This window comes from Serinus canaria, chromosome 1 (assembly GCF_022539315.1).
Source record: "Serinus canaria isolate serCan28SL12 chromosome 1, serCan2020, whole genome shotgun sequence".
Classification (NCBI taxonomy): Eukaryota; Metazoa; Chordata; class Aves; order Passeriformes; family Fringillidae; genus Serinus; species Serinus canaria.
The window spans coordinates 15,569,344-15,589,556 of NC_066313.1; the positions used below are offsets into that span (position 1 = coordinate 15,569,344).

The 20,213-nt window shown below is 62.8% G+C and overlaps 2 protein-coding genes across 4 annotated transcripts; one reads left to right on the forward strand and one right to left on the reverse strand.

The window, feature by feature from the left end:
* The first annotated feature begins 18 nt into the window (after positions 1-18).
* On the forward strand, positions 19-3,556 carry PHOX2A (paired like homeobox 2A). The gene is made up of 3 exons (XM_030234571.2): positions 19-226; positions 1,950-2,137; positions 3,128-3,556. The coding sequence occupies exons 1-3, from the start codon at positions 19-21 to the stop codon at positions 3,554-3,556; spliced, it is 825 nt and encodes a 274-aa protein (XP_030090431.2).
* Positions 3,557-4,639: 1,083 nt separating this feature from the next.
* On the reverse strand, positions 4,640-20,073 carry INPPL1 (inositol polyphosphate phosphatase like 1). 3 transcript variants are annotated; one of them, XR_007777280.1, is made up of 28 exons: positions 19,886-20,061; positions 15,710-15,773; positions 14,907-15,057; positions 14,701-14,821; positions 14,487-14,624; positions 14,314-14,404; positions 13,998-14,087; positions 13,577-13,675; positions 13,252-13,402; positions 12,930-13,036; positions 12,574-12,676; positions 12,300-12,496; positions 11,800-11,917; positions 11,190-11,286; positions 10,960-11,098; positions 10,776-10,875; positions 10,605-10,693; positions 10,444-10,525; positions 10,260-10,349; positions 10,036-10,149; positions 9,835-9,923; positions 9,651-9,738; positions 9,413-9,568; positions 9,258-9,342; positions 8,796-8,945; positions 7,792-8,724; positions 6,499-7,287; positions 4,640-6,305 (listed from the first exon to the last, which is right to left on the reverse strand). XR_007777280.1 is itself a non-coding variant. In XM_030234570.2 (28 exons), the coding sequence occupies exons 1-28, from the start codon at positions 20,056-20,058 to the stop codon at positions 7,197-7,199; spliced, it is 3,816 nt and encodes a 1,271-aa protein (XP_030090430.2). In that variant the 5' UTR covers positions 20,059-20,061; the 3' UTR covers positions 4,640-7,196. The 3 variants fall into 3 exon arrangements, 2 of the variants coding, with proteins under 2 accessions (XP_030090430.2, XP_050828837.1); XM_030234570.2 differs by having other exon boundaries at positions 4,640-7,287; positions 7,792-7,910; positions 8,001-8,724; XM_050972880.1 differs by having other exon boundaries at positions 4,640-7,287; positions 19,886-20,073.
* Positions 20,074-20,213: the final 140 nt, after the last annotated feature.

Sequence of the window (20,213 nt, forward strand, 5' to 3'; positions counted from 1 at the left end):
GGCCGCACCGGGCTCGCCATGGACTACTCCTACCTCAACTCCTACGAGTCCTGCGTGGCCGCCATGGAGGCGAGCTACGAGTTCAGCCCCTGCAGCCAGGCGGGCTCCTTCCAGTACAGCCCCATGCGGGGGGGCTTCGGGCCTGCGCCCGCCTGCGCCCCTCTCGCCTCCGCCAGCTGCGCCCTGGGTGCCCTCCGCGACCACCAACCCTCGCCCTACTCTGCAGGTAAGAGACGTGGACCCCCGACCCGCCCGGAGCCACCGGGGGCAGCCCTGGACGGGCGTGAGGGAGCGGCCGCACCGTCGGGGCTGGCCGGGATCGGAACTGGCGGGGGACGGGGCCACCGGGGCTCGGGACCGGCGGCTGCCGGGGATGTCAGGGCTCGGTGCCATCGGTTACCGGAGCCCTCAGTCTCCTGTACCGTCGGTGTTCGATACCGTCGGTGCCCGGTGCTGTGGGCTCCCGGAGCCGTCGCTGCACTGTGCTGTCAGAACTCGATGCCGACGTTGCCCATCACTGCCGGTTCCCGGTAGCGCCGGTGCCCGACCCCACCAATTCGCGGTCCCGTTGTTGTCCAGTACCGTCAGTGCTCTGTGCTGTCGGCGCCGATACCATCTGTTCCCGGTGCCGACAGTGCCCGTTATTGCCCGTTCTCGGTGCCGCTGGTGCCCGGCACTGTCAGGATTCGTAACCATCCGTTCCAGGCACCGTTGGCGACCGATATCGTCGGTTCCCAGTGACCCCAGTGCCCAACACCGTTAGTGCCCGATGCCGCCGGTTCCGGGAACCGTCTGTTCCCGGTGCCGCCGGTGCCCGTTCCTGCAAGTTCCCAGTACTGTCGGTTCTCGATACCGCCACTGCGCGCTGCCGCTGGTGCCCAGTGCTGCCCGTTCCCGTTGCCGCCGGTGCTGGGCATTTCATGCTCGATGCCGTCGGTAACGGCTGCTGTCGGTCCTCGGTGCCGTCAGTTCCCCATGACATCGATTCCCGGTGCTATGGATTCCTGGCACTACTGGTGCTCGGTCCCACCGGTTCCCGGTGCTGCCGGTGCTCGAAGCCCGGGCTGGCCCTGCCTGGCTCGGTCCCTACCGCCCCTCGTCCCGAGTCTCCCCGCTCGCCTCCACCGGTGGGGATGAGCCCTCCCAAGCACGGCCGCGGATCCCTGGGGATCCCTGGAGCTGTGGCGGCCCCAGAACGGGGCTGGGGAAGGTCCTCGACGCTGGAAACCCACTCCCCGCTCTGCATTCGTTGCCACCGCGGAGGCGCTGCGTGTGGTTGCATCGACAACGAAGGAGCTGCCGGTTGGTACCGGCCGCTCCATCGGGACCAGCAACGCATTGCCCCGCCAGCCCTGCTCGGGCCCCGGGGCTCCGCGTCCCACCGAACGAACGAACGAACGAACGGGGCCGAGGTGCAGCGGGGGCTAACCATCCAGCCCTGCCCTCGTCCTTCCCGCCCTGCCCGCGGGGTCCTGCCCGGTTCATCGTGCCCGGTCCATGCCCTGATTCATCCTGCCTGGTCTACCCCTTCTCGGTTCACCGCAGCCCAGTTTGTCCTTCCTGGTTCATCTGTCCTTTGCCGATTCCTCTGCCAAGTGCATCCCCCTGCCCGTTCATGTATTCCCCGTCTATTTCTTCCTATGCGGTCCTTGCCCAATCCTTCCCTGCCCTTTCCTTCCCTTCCCGGTTCACCCCTACCAGTTCATCCTTCCCAGTTAATTTATCCCTGGCCAGTGTCCCCTGCCCAGTCCAATCCTTCTCGTCCATTCCTTCCCGGTTTATCCCTGCCCGATGCATCCCTGCCCAATGTCTCCCGCATGGTGCATCCCTTCTGGGTTCATCCCTTCCTGGTCCATCCCTGCCTGATGCCCCCTGCCCAGGTGTCCCCCCAGTGCCCACCACAGCCCTCCCGCTGTACGGGCTGTATTGACTCCCCGTTTCCCTCCCAGTTCCCTACAAATTCTTCTCGGACCCGTCGGGGATCAACGAGAAGCGGAAGCAGCGGCGGATCCGGACGACATTCACCAGCTCCCAGCTGAAGGAGCTGGAGCGGGTCTTTGCCGAGACTCACTACCCCGACATCTATACCCGCGAGGAGCTGGCCCTCAAGATCGACCTCACCGAGGCACGGGTGCAGGTCAGCTCCGGGGAGGGAGGAGGGCGTGGGGAGCTGCGGATGGGGACGGAAGGCTCTAATCCCACTGGAGTAGGGACCCTGACCATGGGACGCTGCTGCTCTGCTCCCTGCATTGGCAGGGGTGGCAGGAAGGGACTTGGCCTTGGCACTGCCGCAGTCGGGGGGACACACTGTTGTCAGAGCCTTGCTCTGCTGGGAGCTCGGGGGGACAGCCTGACTCCCTGCAGAGTGCAGGCATTGGTTCATGCCACAGCACCGTCACTGTCATTAATGCTTTGTGCAGTCCCAAACACCTTGAGGTTGGTGAGAGTCCAAGAAAGACAGAAAGTGGCCCTCTGTGGGTGCAAATTCCCCTGTGCCAGTGCAGATTTCTCCGGGGAGAGTCAGGACAGACACAGACCCCCCGTTGTGGGTGCAGATTCTCCTCAGTGAATGCAGACACCCTGTGTCAATGCAGACCCGTCTTTGTGGGGTCCTTCTGTGTGGGATCCCCCCCGCGTCAGTGAGTACCCTCCTTTGTGGCTTCAGACCCCCTCAGTGAGTGCAGTCACCCCCTTTGTGAGAACATCTGTCCCCATAGGAATGTAGGGACCCGTAGGAATGGGGGTCCTGGCCCCCTCCCTCCAGGGGGATGGTGAGTGAAGTGTGGACCCCCCCTTTGGCACCACGGGGAGCCGAGGGCTGTAGGCTGTGGGGTGGGCTCTGGCCGCACCAGGGGCAGGTGTGGGTGCAGTGTGGTCATGTCCCCTCCCCATTTCCCTCCCCTGCCAACACCGGAGCACACGCCAGCAGCGCCTGGCGTCAGCCTCACAAATCTACATTACTGTGGATACATGGATCCCTCTGGTGATGTGGAAGACATTTCCCCCGAGGGAATGGAGGGTTGTGAAGCCTACCGCGGAGCCTGGGAGGGCTGCCTGCCCCCACAGGCACCCCGAAGCCTCAGGGACCGTGGCAAGGGGTGCTCCCACCCCCTCCATCCCCCTCCAGGTGTGGTTCCAGAACCGTCGAGCCAAATTCCGCAAGCAGGAGCGCGCGGCCAATGCCAAGGGGGCCAGCGGCACCGGCAGCACCGGGAAGAAGTCGGAGCCACGCTCCTCCTCAGAAGACGACGAATCCAAGGAATCCAACTGCAGCCCGACTCCAGACAGCACGGCCTCCCTGCCTGCCGCTGCCATCGGCAGCCCCGGCGGCAGCCTGAGCCCCAGCCCCGGCGCGGGGGCACCCCTGGGACCCGGCCATGCCCCCCAGCCCCTCAAGGCACCCCTCTGGGCAGGGGTGGGGGGCGGCAGCGCTGGCCCCAACACGGCCGAGCTGCTGAAGGCCTGGCAGCCCACCGAGGCTGTGCCGGGACCCTTCTCCGGTGTCCTCTCCTCCTTCCATCGGAAACCAAACGGCATCAAGACAAACCTCTTCTGATCGCTGAATCACCGGATCCTGCTGCCCCCTGAACCCCCCTCGGCCCTCACCCTGCACCCTCCACCCACCGCCCCCACCACGGAACCAGCCACGACGCTTCAGCAAACGGGGAGAGGGAGCAGGGACCGCCCCCTGCCACCTCCCGGACCCTGCGCTGATGGGGCTGACCCGGAGTGGGGGCAGCTCCCAGCGACACCCGTGGGTGCTGTGGGACCATGGGGGTGCAAGGCGGGGACACCACCCCCATGCTCAGCCGGCGTGGCCCTGGCAGAGCCTTCGGGTCTGGGAGCTCCCGGTGCACTCCAGGGGTGGGGGCAGATGTGGGGCTCCCCACAGCACTGCGGGTGCTCCAGCATCGCCCCAGGAGACACCCCCCTCCATGGTCTGTGCCGCTGGGCTGGGGGCGAGGAAGCACTTTATGGGGGGGCCTCCGGGCTCCACGGGCTGGGCAGTGCCGGGCAGTCCGCTACGGAAACGCCCCTTGGTGCGGGGAGGAGTTGATTTCCCCCAGATCCCGCCTGCTGACATGGATTCCGCTCCGGCAGATAAGCAGACACCCATCCCCAGCCCCGAAGACTGTGGGCAGTAAATGCGGCGCTGGGAGGTTCAGCGCTCGCCTGCCCTGCTGCAGGCGCTGCCAGTGGGGACAGGGCGCCAGAGCTGCTGGGGGTGAGGTGGCCGCCTCGAGGGGTGCTGCGGGATGGACCCCTGGCTGTGGAACGGACCCCTGGCGCAGCCAGCGGGATGGCTCGGAGCAGCCATGACCCCGTGCCAGTAGCAGGGTGGGTGCTCCCACTGAAACTGGCACGGGTGCAGTGGGACCCCCGCACACCCCCGTGACCTCCCCAAGGGGTCCCGAAGCGGGGGTAGTGCTGGTCATGCCCAGCCACCCACGACACCCGTGCTGCTGTGCTGGTGGGTTTTGTGGCATGGTGAGGATGCTGGCAGCCATCCATGGATCCCTGTTCCCCCTGTATCCCTCCCAGCTCCCCCGAGGTGGGTTGGTTCCCCACTTTTCTTTCGTTTTTTTGTTTTTTTTTAACCATTCTGTAATTTATTACCCTTGTTTGCAAATGCCACTAATCCAAATTAAACTTAATTTATTGACACTGCTGCTGGCCCTCAGCCGTGTTGCACCCCTCCCTCACCAGGGGTTACAGGGGTGGGGGGGCTGCATGGTCCCCACCCCTGCACCCTCTGAAACCCACCAGAACCCCCCAGGTGATGCCACAGACCGCCAGGACCTTATTATTTTGGGTGGCCCCCATTTAAAGACCCCAAGCAGCTGTAGGATGCTGAAGGGGCACCCCTTGGGAAGCCCCCTCAAGTGGGGTGAGGAGACGGGTGCCCCACACAGCCCCCCTGGCCTCTAGGGGCCTTTGGGCGGTGATGATGAAGAAGGTCTTGGTGACAAGGAGCATGCCAGGCTGTTGGGGGAGTGGTCTGAGGTACCCAAGGTGGGCAAGAAGGGGAAAAGGAACCTGATCCCCACCTTGCTGGGACCAGTACAGCCAGCTTGGAGGGGTCACAGATTACACTGGGACCCAGTTCTTCCCCCTGGGTTCCCGCCTTGTCCCCCTCCCCAGACCATTCCCCACCTCGCCACGCTGAGAGCTCCACCACACCCACTTCATGAACGTGATAAAAATCACTCCAGGTTTACCAAACACCTCCAAACACAGGAGCTGGGGGTTTAGTGGGGGGGAGTTAATCCCCCCCAGTTACAGAGAGGGGATGTTGGGGTATGCCAGGGGCACCTGGCCCATCCTTCATCTCAGCCGGAGTGAGGGGTTGGGGGGTCTGGGGGTAGCATCACCCCCATGCCCCCTGAGGACAGGAGAGCCTGGAGGGAGCATCCCAGTGGGGAGAGCACAGTGGGAGTACCCCTGTCCTGGGGACTCCCACCCTGAGGGCCCTCCTGGAAGGACACTTGACAAGGCTGGGGGCTGAGCACCCACAAGGAGACCCGGCTGCCAGCCCTACTGTCCCCAAGGGCAACACAAACCCCCGTGGGGGGACAGACCCAGCAAGTACCTAATGGGCAAACTGTCTGGAAGTGGGGATCTGCCCCGGAGGCACTGCTGGTGTGGGCTGGGCTCTGGGGGAAGGCACTGATCTGGCTCTGCTGTGACAGGATTCCCCAGCTGGGGATGGGACCCCCAGCATGGGGCAGGCACTCCCAGAGTGGGGATGGGGACCCTGCCACGTAGGAATGGGACCCCATGGTGGGGACAGGACTCCGGGGGTAGGGACGGAATCCCCAGTATGGGGACAACAGGACCCCTGGGGATGGAACCTCTGGGTGGGATGGACCCTCAGGGTGGGGGTGGGGACCCCTGGGAATGAGGACAGCACCCCCGAGGTGGGGAAAGCACCTCCAGGGTGGGAACAGGAACCATCATAGTGGGGATGGGACCCCCAGGAATGGTGACAGGGACTCCTGTGGTGGAGACATGGGTACCTGGGGTGGAGATGGAACTCTCAGAGATGGGGACAGGAACCCCCAGGGGTGGGGACAGCACATCCAGAGCACGGATTGGGATCATCAGAGTGGGGGTAGAACCTCTGGTGTGCAGATATGAGGTCCAGGGTGGGGACAGGATCCTCTGTAGCTGGGAGAGAGGCCTACAGCAAGGGGATGGGGCCCCCAGGGATGGTGACAGGCATTCCCTGGGTGGGGATGGGGATCTTCCAGGGTGGGAATGGGACATTCATCTTCAGGACAGGGACCCTGAGGGGAACAGGTGCTCTGGGGTGGGGACAGGGATGCCCAGGGTGGAGACAGGAACCCTCACAATGGGGATGGGACCTTCAGGGTGGGGACAGGATCCTTAGAGTTGGGGATAGGGATCCTGAGCTGGGCTTAGTGTTGTCTATGGGGGCTGGCTGAGCTATCCCATCCCATCCCCATCCCATCCCACCCCAGAGCATCATGAAGGCACTTGGGTCGAGACATGACTTTGCTCAGAGCCTCCTCCTCCTAGCTGTGAGGGGTCATGGGGGGGAGCCAGGATCCCAACCAGGGAACCAGGTTACCCCCAAACACCTCTTTCCCCATCCCTTCTCCCAATAAATAAAAAAAAATAACTTAAATGTGAGGGCACCCTGTAGGGATCCTCATGTGAAATTATCTGACCGGGACCCACCACCCCCCTGTCCCCCCACTCCCCCTTCCTACCCCATTACCCTGCATCCAGGGTGGGGGATGGGCTGTGGAGGTCATGGGGTTCCCACTTGCTGCTGGAGATGGTGGGATGAATGGATGCAGGATGTGGGACTGTGGGATGAAGGATCCTCAGCTGCAGGATGCACAGCTGCAGGATCTGGGATGCACATCCATGGGACCCAGGATACAGGGTCACAGGATGCTGGGCTGCGGACACATAGCCACAGGATCTGAGGGATCTGGGATGCATGGCCGCAGGATCTGGGATGCTCAGCTGCAGGATGCAGGGCCACAGGGCTCCAGGATACGTGGCAGCAGGATACAGAATGCACAGCCATGGGATCCAGGATGTACATCTGTGGGATGCAGGATGCTGGGCCACAGGACACACTACTGCAAGGTCTGAGACGCAGGGCTGCAGGATCTGGGATGCTGGGCCATGGGAAGCACGGGATGCTGAATGTGCGGTGGCAGCTACTTGCGGAGCTGGAGGCTCTCCAGAAGGACGCGCTTGTGGCCAGGCTCCAGCACTCCAGCCTCCTCCAGGTCCTCCTCTGTGATGTCACTGGGAATGAAGCACAAATATGGATCTCTCTGACCCTGAGGGGCACCCCAGACTCGGGTGGGGTCCCCACATGGGGGTGCCAGAGCGCCCACTAAAGTTGCTGGGCGCACACCCAGGCTCCATCCCGTCCCTGCTGTGGGGTTTTGTAACCCTCAGGGGGCAGTGGGGATCCTGAGAGGCAAAGGGCACGTGGGAGCAGTGGGAACACCCAGGGGCAGCTGGGATCCCTGAGCCCAATGTCTGCCCGAGGGCAGCACAGAACCTTTGGGGGCCATGGGGCCCTCCAGAGGCAGTGGGGACTCCCAGGGGAAGTGGAGACCCACAGTTGGCAGTGGGGAACCCCCAGGGATAGCGGGGACCATCAAGGGCAGCACCCCATCAGACCTCCCCAGAACCCAGGCATCACTGTGGCCCCCTGGGGAAGACATGAACTCACTGGGGCTGTTCAGGCTGGTAGTGGGAGTGGGTGGGGGTCCCTCTGCACCATTCTGGGGGGCTGCTCACCTGAGGAACTCCAGGTCGTCCCAGCCATTGCGCACCAGCCCCTCCTCGTACCGCTCCAGCCCCAGCGCCCGCAGCCACTCGCCCACACCGGGCACGGTGCCCACGCCACGGCCCAGCGCCTGCACCCCAACAGCCTCGGCACCATTAGGCACCCCAAAGGGAGCCCCAGCTGATGTGCTGAGGACCCCCACCCACCCTGTGTCACCCACCTCCTCAGCCAGGTCCTCCTGGATGCTCTCCTGGATGGAGTGGGGAGGGAAGGCAAGGGGGCGGCCATAGTCAGGATGCAGGCAGCGGGGAGGCAACGCCCCTTTGGCCAGCAGCGGTGGTGGGGGGACCACCTTCCCCTTCCCACCCCCGTAGTCCACCTCACTCAGTGTCTTGGCCATCTGCAGCACCGAGCAGGAGCGGTCATCCAGTAGCCCTCCCGGCAGGCCCCCAGGAGCAGGCAGTCCCCCAACTGCAGGTAGCCCCCCTGGAACAGGCATCCCACCAGCCCCCTCCATCCCAAATCCAGCCCTGGTGGCTGGGGGTGGCCGGGGGTGCAGCTTGGGCAGGGGAGCCTCTCCAAAGGCAGCAGGGTGGGATTTGGGGTCCTCACACCCACTGGATGCCAGCAGCTCCTTGGGGGTGCCCAAGAAGGTGTTTGTGGGGAGCTCCAGCTCCCGTGGCAGCGGTGGTGGGGGGAAATCCGGCGGTGGCAGGTTCAGGGTGCCGAGGTCCTCTTCCTCATCACTCTCGCCACCACAGCATGCCGAGGGGCACTGGCAGCGCTCCGGCACTGCCAGCTGCACCTTGGCCTTGGGGGGCTTGCCAGGGTCCCCTGGCACCAGCAGCTGGTGGGGGACCCCCTCCAGAACGTAGTATGCTGGGTTGTTGAAGCTGTTCTTCAGGGGACCCCCAGAGAGCTCTGGCACTGGCTCCACCTTGGACCTATGGGGACAGGGTTGAGCGTGGCACCCCCAGAGCAACGCCCCTCCCTAGCCCTGCCCACACTCCCTCACCGGCTTGGGGTGGCCTCATCCCTGGGGGTGCTGCGGTGTGGGGCTGGGGGACGCGGTGCTGCTGTGGTGCTGCTCTTCTCGGGCTCCTCTGGGAGCTTCGCCTGGATGGTGGTGGGGGGCTCAGCACCGGTGGGCTTCCGCCCCACAGACCTGGCAACAGGAGGTGTTGGGTGTCCCATGGGGCTTGAACGGTCTGCAACGGGGTTCAGACCCCCAGGATGGAGCTCTGCCCTCGAGGATGAGGTTCAGCCACCAAAACACAGCCAGAGCCACATCTGGAGGCTCAGAGCCCCATCCCTGCCCTGTGTGGCATAAAACTGGCATCAGGACTGTCCCCAGTCACATCCCACACACCAACCTAGAGGGATACTCTAAGCAATACCTGTGCTCAGGTGAATCCCTCAGGCCTCCCGACCCCCAGGAACCAGTGCCCCCCACCCTGCCAATCCCTGTCCCCCATACTTGGCATTGTCCTGGGTGGTCCTGGCTCCTAGCAGCACCTTCCCTTTGCTGGCTGTCGTCTCATCCTTATCAATGCTGATCCACTCTGCCAGGGAACAGGGGCTCAGTGGTGGAGTCCTCTCCCCACCGCCCCCCCTTGGGTGAGGGGTGCTCACCATAGAGCCTCTCACGGGTGCCCAGGCGCTCCGTGGGCACCCAGACCTTCATGGAGCCACGGATATTGCCGGTCTCCTCACCACGGTGCGACAGGTAGGTGAGGAACTGCTGTGCTGTGCTGCCAATCATGGACTTCAGGGCAATGACACACTCCCCTGAGGGTGACAGTGGGAGAGGTTGGGGGTCTGCACCCCACGGACCCCCCGGTGCTGGCATGGTGCTGGAGTGGACACTCACCGTAGGACTCGTAACCATCAAGGGATTTGACAGTGAGCAAGAGATGCTGGTCCTGCAGGTACTCAATCTCAGAGAGGATGGGCTTCAGCTGTGGCCGAGAGAAGGGGGTGCTGGCACTGAGCGGGGGTCTCCTGTCTGCAGCCTCCCCCAGCACCCACCCTGCCTGCCCCCAGCCCCTCCTCACCGTGGGCAGCTGCCGGGATGACCACTGCACCTTGAGGAAGTTGATGTTGTCACTGCTCTGGCTGTCGTTCTCGAAGCTTTTCTTAAACTCTGTGGTGGTAGCAGGACATGGCATCAATCCTTTAGCCTTCCAGGATGCCATGAACTTCCTGGGACCCCCATCAAGCCCTCTGGGACCCCCCACTGCCATTCCAGTCCTCACCTTCCAGGCAGGTAGAATAGAACTCGATGAAAAACTTGGTGCGACTGGAGGTCTTCACGATGGCTTCTATGCTCTCAAACTCGATGTATGCCTGCTCTGAGGACTTGGAGAGCCCTCCACGGAGAGGCAAGGCATTGGAATCCCCTTGGGGCCTCCCCATTTAGAGGGAGAGGCTGGACCACAGAGGGGCAGGGGACAGCAAGGTATCTCTAGGGCATAGGCACCTTTTTTGGAAACGAACTGGGACGTCACTCCCACTTCAAAGGAACCGAAGACGGGTGAGTGGTCACTGGTGACAATGTCATCTGTGCACCCTGCAGCCGGTGGGAATGGGGAAGAAATTAGGATGGAGGGAGAGACCATCCCCAAAACAGGGATGAGAGCGCTGGGGATGGTTATACTGCTCACCATAAGCGTTGCAGTTGACATGAGTCTCAGGGTAGGACTTCCAGAGGATGCGGTCACACCAGGATGGCACGTTGGTACGCACCTGACAGGAGTGGGGAGTGGGTGGGGGTTCAGATTGGGGTGTCCTCCACTCCCCCAACTCCCCATACCCCAGCACCTACCCCTGTGGGCTTCTGCTTGTGCCAGACATAGGTGTCCCGGGAGCCCCGCTCATAGCGGTAGGTTGGGGGGAAGGTGATCTCCTCCTCACCTGCAGGGACAACAGCGGGTCAGGACAGTCCTGACAGCAGGGGCTGCAGCACCAGACCCTCCTGGAGCCCCCCAGTCCTCACCAAAGCGCAGGAACACCTTGTGCTTCTCCTTCTCCAGATTGAGCTGATCCACCTTCAGCAGCGGCTCCAGCTCCTTGCGGCTGATGTAGTTGAGGATCTCCTGTGGGGACAAAGGTGTTGGCACTGGGAGGGGTCCCTGACACTCCCACCTGCCTTCCCACCCCAACTCACTCCCTCCCCTGACCTGGATGTCCATGTCTAGGCGGTAATTGAGGTCCCCAAACCAGAAGAGGTGGGTGAAGCGAAGAGAGATGTCAAAGGAGCTCAGCTGCTTATCTCCCAGTGAGAGCAGGCGCAGGATGTCCAGGTAGTTCTGGTTCCTCCTGAAGCACAGGACACAGGGACAGGCTGTCACAGACACGAGGACAGGGGTGACAGCCCTGTCCTGGCCCAGCCCAGGGTGGGGGTGCTCACCGTGCCGTCTTCTCATTGCCAGAGGTGAGGTGGCAGTTGACAAAGCCAAAGGAGGTGCCATTGAACATGAAGGAGACACCCACAGCACCCTTGTTCCCTATGAGGAATTGGGGACATGGGATGGGATCAGGCAACCCCCGATTCTACCACGGTGATGGGGCACAGTCCCCACCTGGCCAGCCAGCGTGGGCACTTACAGTCTGGCACACGCTGAGAGGCCTCCTCATGAAACACAGCCTCCAGAGTCCCCCTCGTGCAAAGCACACTTATCCAGGGCTTCCACATGCAACGCAAAGATTCCCAGAACCTTCCCCGTGCACTGCACACAAAGCCCTCCTCGTAAAACACCCGTGCTCTGGGACCCCTCCTCGTGCATCAACAAGACCCCTCCACATGCACCACACATCAGGACCCCTCCTTGTGCAACACTGGGACCCCTCCCCATGCAATGCCCACACACCAGGACTCCTCATCATGCAAGGTACATATGCTGAGACTCCTCCTCATGCAACACATGCAACAACAGAAACCCCCCACAGTGCAGACACCCCAGGACTCCCCCCCGTGCAGTGCACATCCCGTGTCCCTCTGTGCCCTGCTGTGGCCCTACCCAGGGTGTTGGCGATCCCTGTCTTGACGCTGGAGGTGCTGACATGGCTGATGCGGTTCTCGTGCTCTGGCTTCACCAGCACCACCACCTTGATGTTCCACAGGGACTGCATGGCCACCTGTGGGTGCCAGCACCCTCAGCCCCCTGCCAGCACATGCGGGGCCCCCCGGGGCCACAGGGGCCCCTCTGGTGTGTCCACAGGGAATGCTCATTACTGCTTCATCCCAGCCTCTCCCACCAAAGGCTGCTCCCCGTGGAATCCCACCACCATCAATCAGTATCCACAGCTATCCAGCACCAGGAGACCACCCCAAAATACCTTGTATCAGCAGACCCGGAGCACCCACAGCCACCCAGCACCACAAGAGCACCTCAGAACAGCCGGTGTCACAGAGCCAGAGCACAGCCACCCCTGGGACACTGAGCATCACACACCTCCACCACCCACCAGTGCCTGCACCCCACAGCCCCCAGGGTCCCCTGGACCCCCTGGTTCTTACCGGGCGGTACTCAACCTCTGTGAAGTCCTTGAGGACAGTGCGCAGAAAGTCCACCCACTCCTTGTCTCCCAGGGAATTCTCCTGGGTGCCGAAGACGTAGATGTCATGTGGTATGGCCATCGTCACCTCGTCCAGGGTCTTGCCCAACCCCTTGGAGGTGATCCATGAAGTGATGTTCTTGGGGGGGGGAACGCTGCCTGCAGGGGGGACAGCACAGTTAGGGGGAGCCCAGGGCCTTGACACCCCACCGAGGGCTGCCCCTGGCCTTGCTCACCCATGTTCCAGGTGCCAATGAAGACAGAGATCATGTCAGGCTCATCCTGGTGAGAATGCTTGTTCTTCATCAGCTGCAGAAGCTGACAGAAGGCCTCACGCTTCTGCAGAAGGGGGCAGTGACGGGAGGGTAGAGGGGCTCTCTACAACCCTCTCCCACCCCCCTGCTTTGGCTCAGCCAAAGCTGGCACCTTCTGGGCATGGGGGACCACCCCAGGGCCATCACCCAGCCACCAGGCACCAGTACCCAGCGCCTGTTCCTGAGCCCTACCAGGGCCCAGGGGTTAAATCCTGCCCCACCCCATCCCTATAAGGGACCCCTTGTCCCCTGCCCACCTCCAGCTGAGCATTACCCACCCGAGCACTGACAAAAACAAAGTCTTTCCGTTGCGTTTTATCCTTTTCCTTCTCAAAAACGATGCCCAGCTTGTTCTGCACCCGCTGTGACTTGATCAGCTGCCGAACTGAGGAGAAGTGGCAAGAGCTGGGAGGGTGCTGGCTGCTAGCTGGTTGCTGGAACCCCCCAGACCATGCTTTGGGGGACCCCCAAGGATGGGGACACCCCCAGCATGAGGAAATCCCCCAGCTTCCAGCTCACCACTGAGCCTCACAGGGATGCTCCCCAGCACAAAGGCAGTCCCACGGGTGCTGAGGCCACCCCAGACACCTCCCCACTCACTCTTGTCATGGGTGAAGGTGTTCCAGTCCTCCTGGGAGTCCTTCTGCTTCTTCAGCACCACTAGTTTACCCCCCTCCACATCCACGCTCAGCGTGTACTTCTGTGACTTCCCAATCTTGGTCAGGTCCCCCAGGGTGATATCCAGCTTCACCTGCCAGGGGACACTGGGATGAGGAAGGACACAGGGGACACCCCAGCACCCATCTGGCATTTGGCCTCCCCCAGAGACATCTAGGGGTCTGTGTCCTCAGTTGGTACTCAGTTGATGCTGAAATCCCCTCAAAACTCCAAAACTGGGCAGGTCAGGGGGTAGGGTAGGGCTCACCTCGAAGGTCTGCACTGGGATGCTCTTGGCCTTGCGGGAGAGGGGTTGAGGGGGCGTGGCAGGGGTGGCTGAGCTCATCTCCTGCAGGGCCTTCAGTGCCTGCCAGAGCCCCAGCAGGGTCAGCTGAGAGCCCACCAACCCATCCAGTCCCACCAATGTTCCAAGCCCCACCAGCCCTCACAGTCCGCAAGGCCCCACCAGCCCCCTCAGCCTTACCAGTGCCAGCTCCATTGGCCCTTCCCAATCCCACTGGTGCCTCAATCCCACAAGCCCATCCCCAGACCTCCAGCTCCACCAGCCCAGCAATCTCAGCCAGTTGCCCCAGTCCCACCAGTGCCCTCAGCCCCACAGTCTCTCCAGTTTGTCCAGACCCCTCAGAACACCCCCATCAGGCCATACACCCCTGCATCTCCAGCCTTACCTTCTTCTCGATGGAGGACAGGAAATCTTTCAGCACAGAGAGTTTCAGCACCAGGTTCTCCAGCTCCTGCTCTCCACTCTGCCCTGCTGTCTGGAACCCCCAGCAGGACAACCCAGCACTGGGATGTGAACCCCAGACCCACCCAGAGCCTCCCCCCACCCCAAGTGGCAGAGCGCACTGGCAGTCTGGGATGGGGTAGGATGGTAGGTGTTTCTCCACAGTTTTTCCCACCACCTATGGATGGTACCATGGGTGGGTCTGTGGGTGCAGTTAATGGTGGGGGGCTGCCAGTGCTGTGTCCCCTTATTCTCTTTACCTGTTGCAGGATCTTGGAGACCATGGGGGAGCTCTGCTGGTCAAACACCTTGGAGAGGATCTCCAGCCCTGCCAGCACCTTGTCCACCTCACTGGAGAGGCAAGAGGAGCCAGATCACTGGGTGGCACATACGTCCTTCCATCTGTTCATCTGTTCCACTGTCCGGCACTCACCTGTGCAGCCGTTTGCAGGAGGTGACAAGAGTCTTGTTGAGGTGAGGGAGGCTGTTGGCCCCTCCCTTCACTGCCTCCAGATCCAGGGTGTAGCTGCCCTTCAGGTACTCATGAGAGATGCTGCTGAGCCCATTGGTGCTACAGAGAGAGCACCCAGGGGGTGAGATCCAGCAGGGAGGAGCATGGGACAGACAGGAGACAGGCAGACCCTCACCTCTCCACTGGCCTCTCTGGCACAGATGGTCCCAGGCCAGTGGGGCTGAGCCCCACTGAGGTGCCAGAGAAACTGGTGGAGCCGGAGCGTGGTGGCAACGGTGGCTTCTCATCCTCTCCATCTGCAATGGAGCAATGAGGGGGCCAGTTACTACCACCCCAGGGGTCTCAGGACCCCATTCACCCACCCACGTCACCCTGCCATACCTGAGTAGTCCCTGTCCTCCACGGTCTCCTTCTCTTTCTCCCTCTCGACAGGGAAGAGCAGGGTGCAGACCAGCCCCTGATTGGGCTGTAGGTACAGGGCAATCAGCTCGCTGAGCGTCTTGAAGCGCCGCACCTGTACCCCCTGTGACGTCTGTGGGGACATTGGGACACCGGGACCATGAGCACCTGCAGCCAGCATCACCGCACCCTCCCAGCTGGAGACAACACTAAGCAGGGAACCCACCATCCAAGGATGCCACCATGCAGAGATGTTACCAGACAGGAATCTCCCCAGGCAGGGATACCACCATGCAGGGACCCCCAGGCAGGGATAACACCATGCAAAGATCCCCTCGTGCAGAGCTGCCACCATGCAGGGATGTTCCCATGAAGGGACCCCCATGCAGGAGGGGGGGCTGACCCCATAGCCCCACAGTGGGGACCAGGGCTCATTGCAACGGGGTCTGCAGGGTTGGTAGGTGGGAAGCCAGGGTGCAGGCAGCAGCCGTCCCTCAGCCTCCTCCCTCCCAGGGGTAGCTTTTCCTGCCTGCCTGGCCAGCACAAAGAGGGTTCTGTTGCTCTAAAAATACCCAGTGCCACAGCCGGCCAAGACAGGCACAGCCAAGCCATCCAGCACAGGCGGGCACGCACGTGGCACAGGGCCAGGGCTGAGCCCGGCACAGCCACCCAGCACAGCCAGAGAGACAGGTAAACTCCCAGCATGAGGCCAACACTGAGCACTGCTGAGCTGGAGACCTCCCAGTGCCCATGAGCCAGACGTGTCCCATGCCCGCGCTGCCCACCTGCACGGCCAGGAAATCCTCCTCGTCCGGCAGAATGCGGTAGGTGTGGACGTGTTTCTGGAACCTGTGGCAGCAGGGAGGGCATTAGGGTGCTGAGGGTTGGGTGGTGTCCCCCCACCTGCCTGCACGGCCCCTGACAGCCCCGAAGGGATGCCCAGTACTCATCCAGTCAGACCCCTACTTCACCAGCACCAACAGTGAGGAGCTCCAATACCACTACTCCCCATGGAAAGCAATGAGCTGACAGGGAACCTATGGAAAACCCATGGGAAACTGCTTGCAGGATGGGTGCTGAGAGCCCCAGAGTGACTCCCCTGCATGCTCCGACCCCACAATTGACAGCACTATGTCCTTGGCAGTGCTGCTGCCCCTGCCGCACTGCCTGTCTGTGCCAGAGGCACTGTCCCCAGCCCACGGCACAGGCAGGAGCTGGCAGGAGCAGGCAGGAGCTGGCAGCCAGGCCACCAGGAAACAATTTATTTTCCTGTGGAAGCTGACAGGAACCAAGGACATGATCCTGGGGCAGGGGATGATGGGCAGTGCTAAGAGATGGGCTGAAAACATCAGTGAGTGCAAGGAGCAGGACTGGAAGCCCTCCCCATTTCAGGGACTCCAGGAGACAGGGAGCCTCAGCACTGCCAGACCTCCCCACTCCAGGGCTGTCAGCAAGGACCGTGACTTCTCAGCTGGCCTCTGGCCACAGAGGTCACCACGAGCATTGAGGCTGCTGTCACCACACCAGGGCCACTCAGCTGCTGCATCCCCTGCCCCAGTGGCAGCTTGACACAGGGCTGGAGGACTGGGACAAGGCAGCATCCATCCCCCAATGCTGTGCTGCGTCCCTGGACAGGGTGCCGTGCCCCCCATGTCCTATCCCCCACTGTCAGGTCCCCTGGTGTCACCCTACAGTTCTGGGTACCCTGCCACCACCGCAGAGCACCAGGTCCCCTGGTGCCACCATGTTCCCTGCAGTGCCGGGTACCTCATTTCTCCTGCCTCCTCTGGAGGTATGACCTACGCCAGCATCGTTGGGGTCTTCCCAGGTGCCCCAATACCCAGTCAGGGGTCATTGTGAGGGTGGGGCCATGGAGAGCTCTCCAAGTGGTATGGGAGCTAAATGGGAATCCACTATGGGGGGGCTGTATGGAAAACTCTGCTAGGGTGGGTGAAGGGATCAGGGGCTGCCAGACTCAAAGGAGTGTGTGGGAGAATCCCACCTGGAAGGATGGGGGGGCACAAAGAAACACCCTCAAACGAGGGTAGCATAAGGGGTCTCTGTGGGAAGTCCCACACACAACTGGGGTCTCCATAGCAGGAGCACCACTGGAGGTGTGATGTGGGTGCAAGAGGAACCTCAGCACAGCACCAGTATGTGAAACTCCAGATTGGAGAGGCAAGGAGCAGGATCCTTAGGAGGAGCCTCAGCTGTGGGGGACATCAAGGGGTTCAGTTCTCTACAAATAACTGGCAGGGGGCTGGAGGAACACCCGGCACAGGGGGTGGTACTGCGAAGAGGGACTGCAGGGCCCCCTGGCTGCCCAGTCCTGCACCGCTGTCGCTGTCGGCTGCTATTTTGGTGAGCAATGACGGGGAGGGGGGGGCAGAGAGCACCGGGCTGGGTACAAAGAGCCTTTATGCGGGAGCTACGGGACTCCCCTGTCGCTCTGACGCACAGCACCCTGCCACAACCCTGTCAGCACAGCGGGCACCCCATATCCCCTCTGCCCTGTGGCACACAGAGGGGCACCTACCACCCTGCTTCACCAAGAGCAGGATGTGGGCACCCTGGCAAGGGGGATATCGTGTGCCCACCGGCACCACCCTGGCACTGGTGTCCCCCGTGAACTGGCGGTGAGCCAGGATGGAAGCTCCAAGCCCTCACACTCTTGTGGGACACCACACCAGGACTATCCCCACTAGCACTGCTCACCAACCAATAATGTCAGCACCCCCTGGGGTGCCACTGCTGTATGCCACCACTGTGAGCTCCAGTGATGTCCCAATAAGCAAGTGAGGCCACAAGTGTGACACCTGGTGTGCCACGGTGAGACACTCCAGTGTGCCATGGAGAGGGGACAGTGAGATGTCCTGGTGTGCCACATCCAGCCCAGTGAGTCCATGGCACACCAGTGGGAGGGTTAAAGGAAGCTGATGCTGCCGGGATCCCGCTGCAGTTCCCTTTCCTCCTCCTGATTCTGCAGCTATTTTTAGGGCCTCAGCAATAGCTGGGGCCAATGGCTCCACAGCCCTGTCCACCCACTCATTGGCAATGGGGGTGCCTGGTGAGATCACAGCACCAGGGACTCCCAATAGCCCTTACTGGAGTGCAGCCTCCCAACCTGGCATCCCCATGACGAGCTTTGCCATGCTGCATGGTCCCAGTCCCACAGGCCAGCCACGTGGCACCCATGGCCTCCTCACCAAGCAGTGAGAGACATCAATGACAGACACACCTTACCCAGGCACCCATACCACAATGCTGTCTGTAGCCCACCCACACTGGTGCCACAATGCCCTCCCTCCAGCCACATGGCACCATTAGGTGCTGGAATTGCAAGCTCTCCCAGTGCTGTGCCTAGTGCTGCTTGCCAGTCCAGCTCTGTGGTGGGGAGCCAGTGCCCAGAACCACACTGTGCCCACACGGCTGGGAAACTGCATTTGCCACTGTCCACGGGACAGGACAACCATGCCACCATGGAAGCTGCATTCCTGGCAACTGCACGTGGCACCAGCACACAGCAACCCCAGGCCAGGGCAGGCCAGCTCACAGTGCACTCCCAATTCTCCCACAGGCTCTCAGGGCACAGAAAAGCTTTGAGTTCAAGTGGCCTCACCACCACCCCAGAACCACATCAAGGTCCAGGTGCTGGCACAGGTAGCCAGCCTTGAGCAGAGCCAGCGGCATGCCCCAGGAGCATCCCAGCACGACAAGGTGCCAGAGGCCCCAGGTATAGTGAGGTGCTCAGGTGCACCACTGGGCAAAGCCACTTCAGGACCCCCAGGGCTGTCAGCCCTCACCTGTGACCTGGCACAAGCTGGGAGCCACGGAGTTCCATGGCACAACTCAAGGGCACAGAGCTGTCGCCACTTCCCAGGTTGGGGACCCCAAGACATGAGGGCAGGAGCTGGGAACCCCCAGTGCCATGGGCAGGCTCAGGGACCCTAAGAGTGTGCAGCAGGTGCCAGGCCCCCCATCTTATAGACTCCCATGGTAGCAGGGGTGGATGACACAGCCCCCCTGGAGCCAGCCCAATATCCCCCCACTGCCCAGAGATTCCCAGCCCCTCCAGAGTCTCGTGGGACACCCAGACCACAGCAGGTGCCATTGCCCTGGTGCCCTGTACCCCAGAAGTGCCAGTGTCCCTCTGAAACTCCAGGTGTCCCCGTGTCTGTGCCTCCACAGCACCCACTGACCAGAGCTGTCCCAGCCTCCCTGTGCCCAAATTCCTAGCAACCCCCACAGTACTGGTGACCCCCGTGTTCACTGTATCCTTCAGGTGGCTTTCCTTCTGTTACCCTCTTGGGGTTCCCCCCCCAAACAATGCTCCCTGCGTGCTCCCCTGGATCCCTTCCAGTGGTCCCCACTGCTTCCTTTGCCCGTGCTTCCTTGGCGGCCCCCTCCTGCCCTCGGTGCCTCTCCCACTGTTCTTCCCGGTCCCGTGCCAGTGCTTCCTTGGACACCCGCCCTGCGTACCACAGAGCTCCCCCGAATCCCTGCAGTGACCCCACCATGACGCCTCAGTGTTCTCCCCGGTACCTCGCTGGCGCTCCCCCAAATCCTCTGCTCGCCCAGGACCCACCCCCGGCTGCCTTCCTGACCCCCTGCTCTCCTCGGACCGTCCCCGAGGCCCCTCTGGGGCCGCCCTGAACACTTCCACTCCTACGTCCGAATCTCCCCCGGTACCCCCGCCCCGTTTCTCCCGGGATCCCCCCAACGCTCCGGCGGTACCTCGCCGGTGGCCCCCTCAAGCTCCCCCGAGCAGCTCTGCCATGGTCGCCCCCGGTCCTCCCCCCGACACCCTGCCCGTGCCTCCGCAGCTCCCCCGGCCCCGCGCCGGTCCCCTCCCGGTGCACCCCCTCCAGTCACCCCCGATGGCCGCTCCCGGATGTCCCCCCATGTCCCGCCGGTACCGCGTGGGTGTCCCCCCCGCACCCCCCCGCCTGTACCCCACTCACAGCAGGCAGAGCGCGTAGGCCCCCGCCACGCTTTCGCTGTCCCGCACCAGGAAGCTGCCGTCCCGCCCGGCCCGCGCCAGCTGCTCCTCGGCCGCCGCCCGGCTCAGGTCCCGGTGGTACCAGGGGGGCACCGGCACCGGGGCCGCTCCTCCCGCGCCCCCCGCGCCCGCCATGCTCCGCCGCCGGGGCCGCGCCGCGGGGCCGCGCTCTGAGGGGGAGGGGGAGCCTAGGGGCGGGCACCGGGGCGGGGAAAGGTGGGGGCCGGGGACATCCCGGGGACAGGCGGGGGCTTCGGGGGCTCGGGGCACTGTGGGCCCCAGGGAGGCAC

Bases quoted from the DNA above. Each gene is read 5' to 3' on its own strand.
- PHOX2A (XM_030234571.2), top strand. From the start codon at position 19: ATGGACTACTCCTACCTCAACTCCTACGAGTCCTGCGTGGCCGCCATG. The intron at 227-1,949 runs GTAAGAGACGTG...TTTCCCTCCCAG, and splicing joins ACCCTCGCCCTACTCTGCAG to TTCCCTACAAATTCTTCTCG. The intron at 2,138-3,127 runs GTCAGCTCCGGG...ATCCCCCTCCAG, and splicing joins TCACCGAGGCACGGGTGCAG to GTGTGGTTCCAGAACCGTCG.
- INPPL1 (XM_050972880.1), bottom strand. From the start codon at position 20,058: ATGGCGGGCGCGGGGGGCGCGGGAGGAGCGGCCCCGGTGCCGGTGCCC. The intron at 14,088-14,313 runs GTAAAGAGAATA...TGGGGGTTCCAG, and splicing joins TCTCCAAGATCCTGCAACAG to ACAGCAGGGCAGAGTGGAGA. The intron at 11,099-11,189 runs GTGAGCACCCCC...CCTGTGCTTCAG, and splicing joins GGCAATGAGAAGACGGCACG to GAGGAACCAGAACTACCTGG.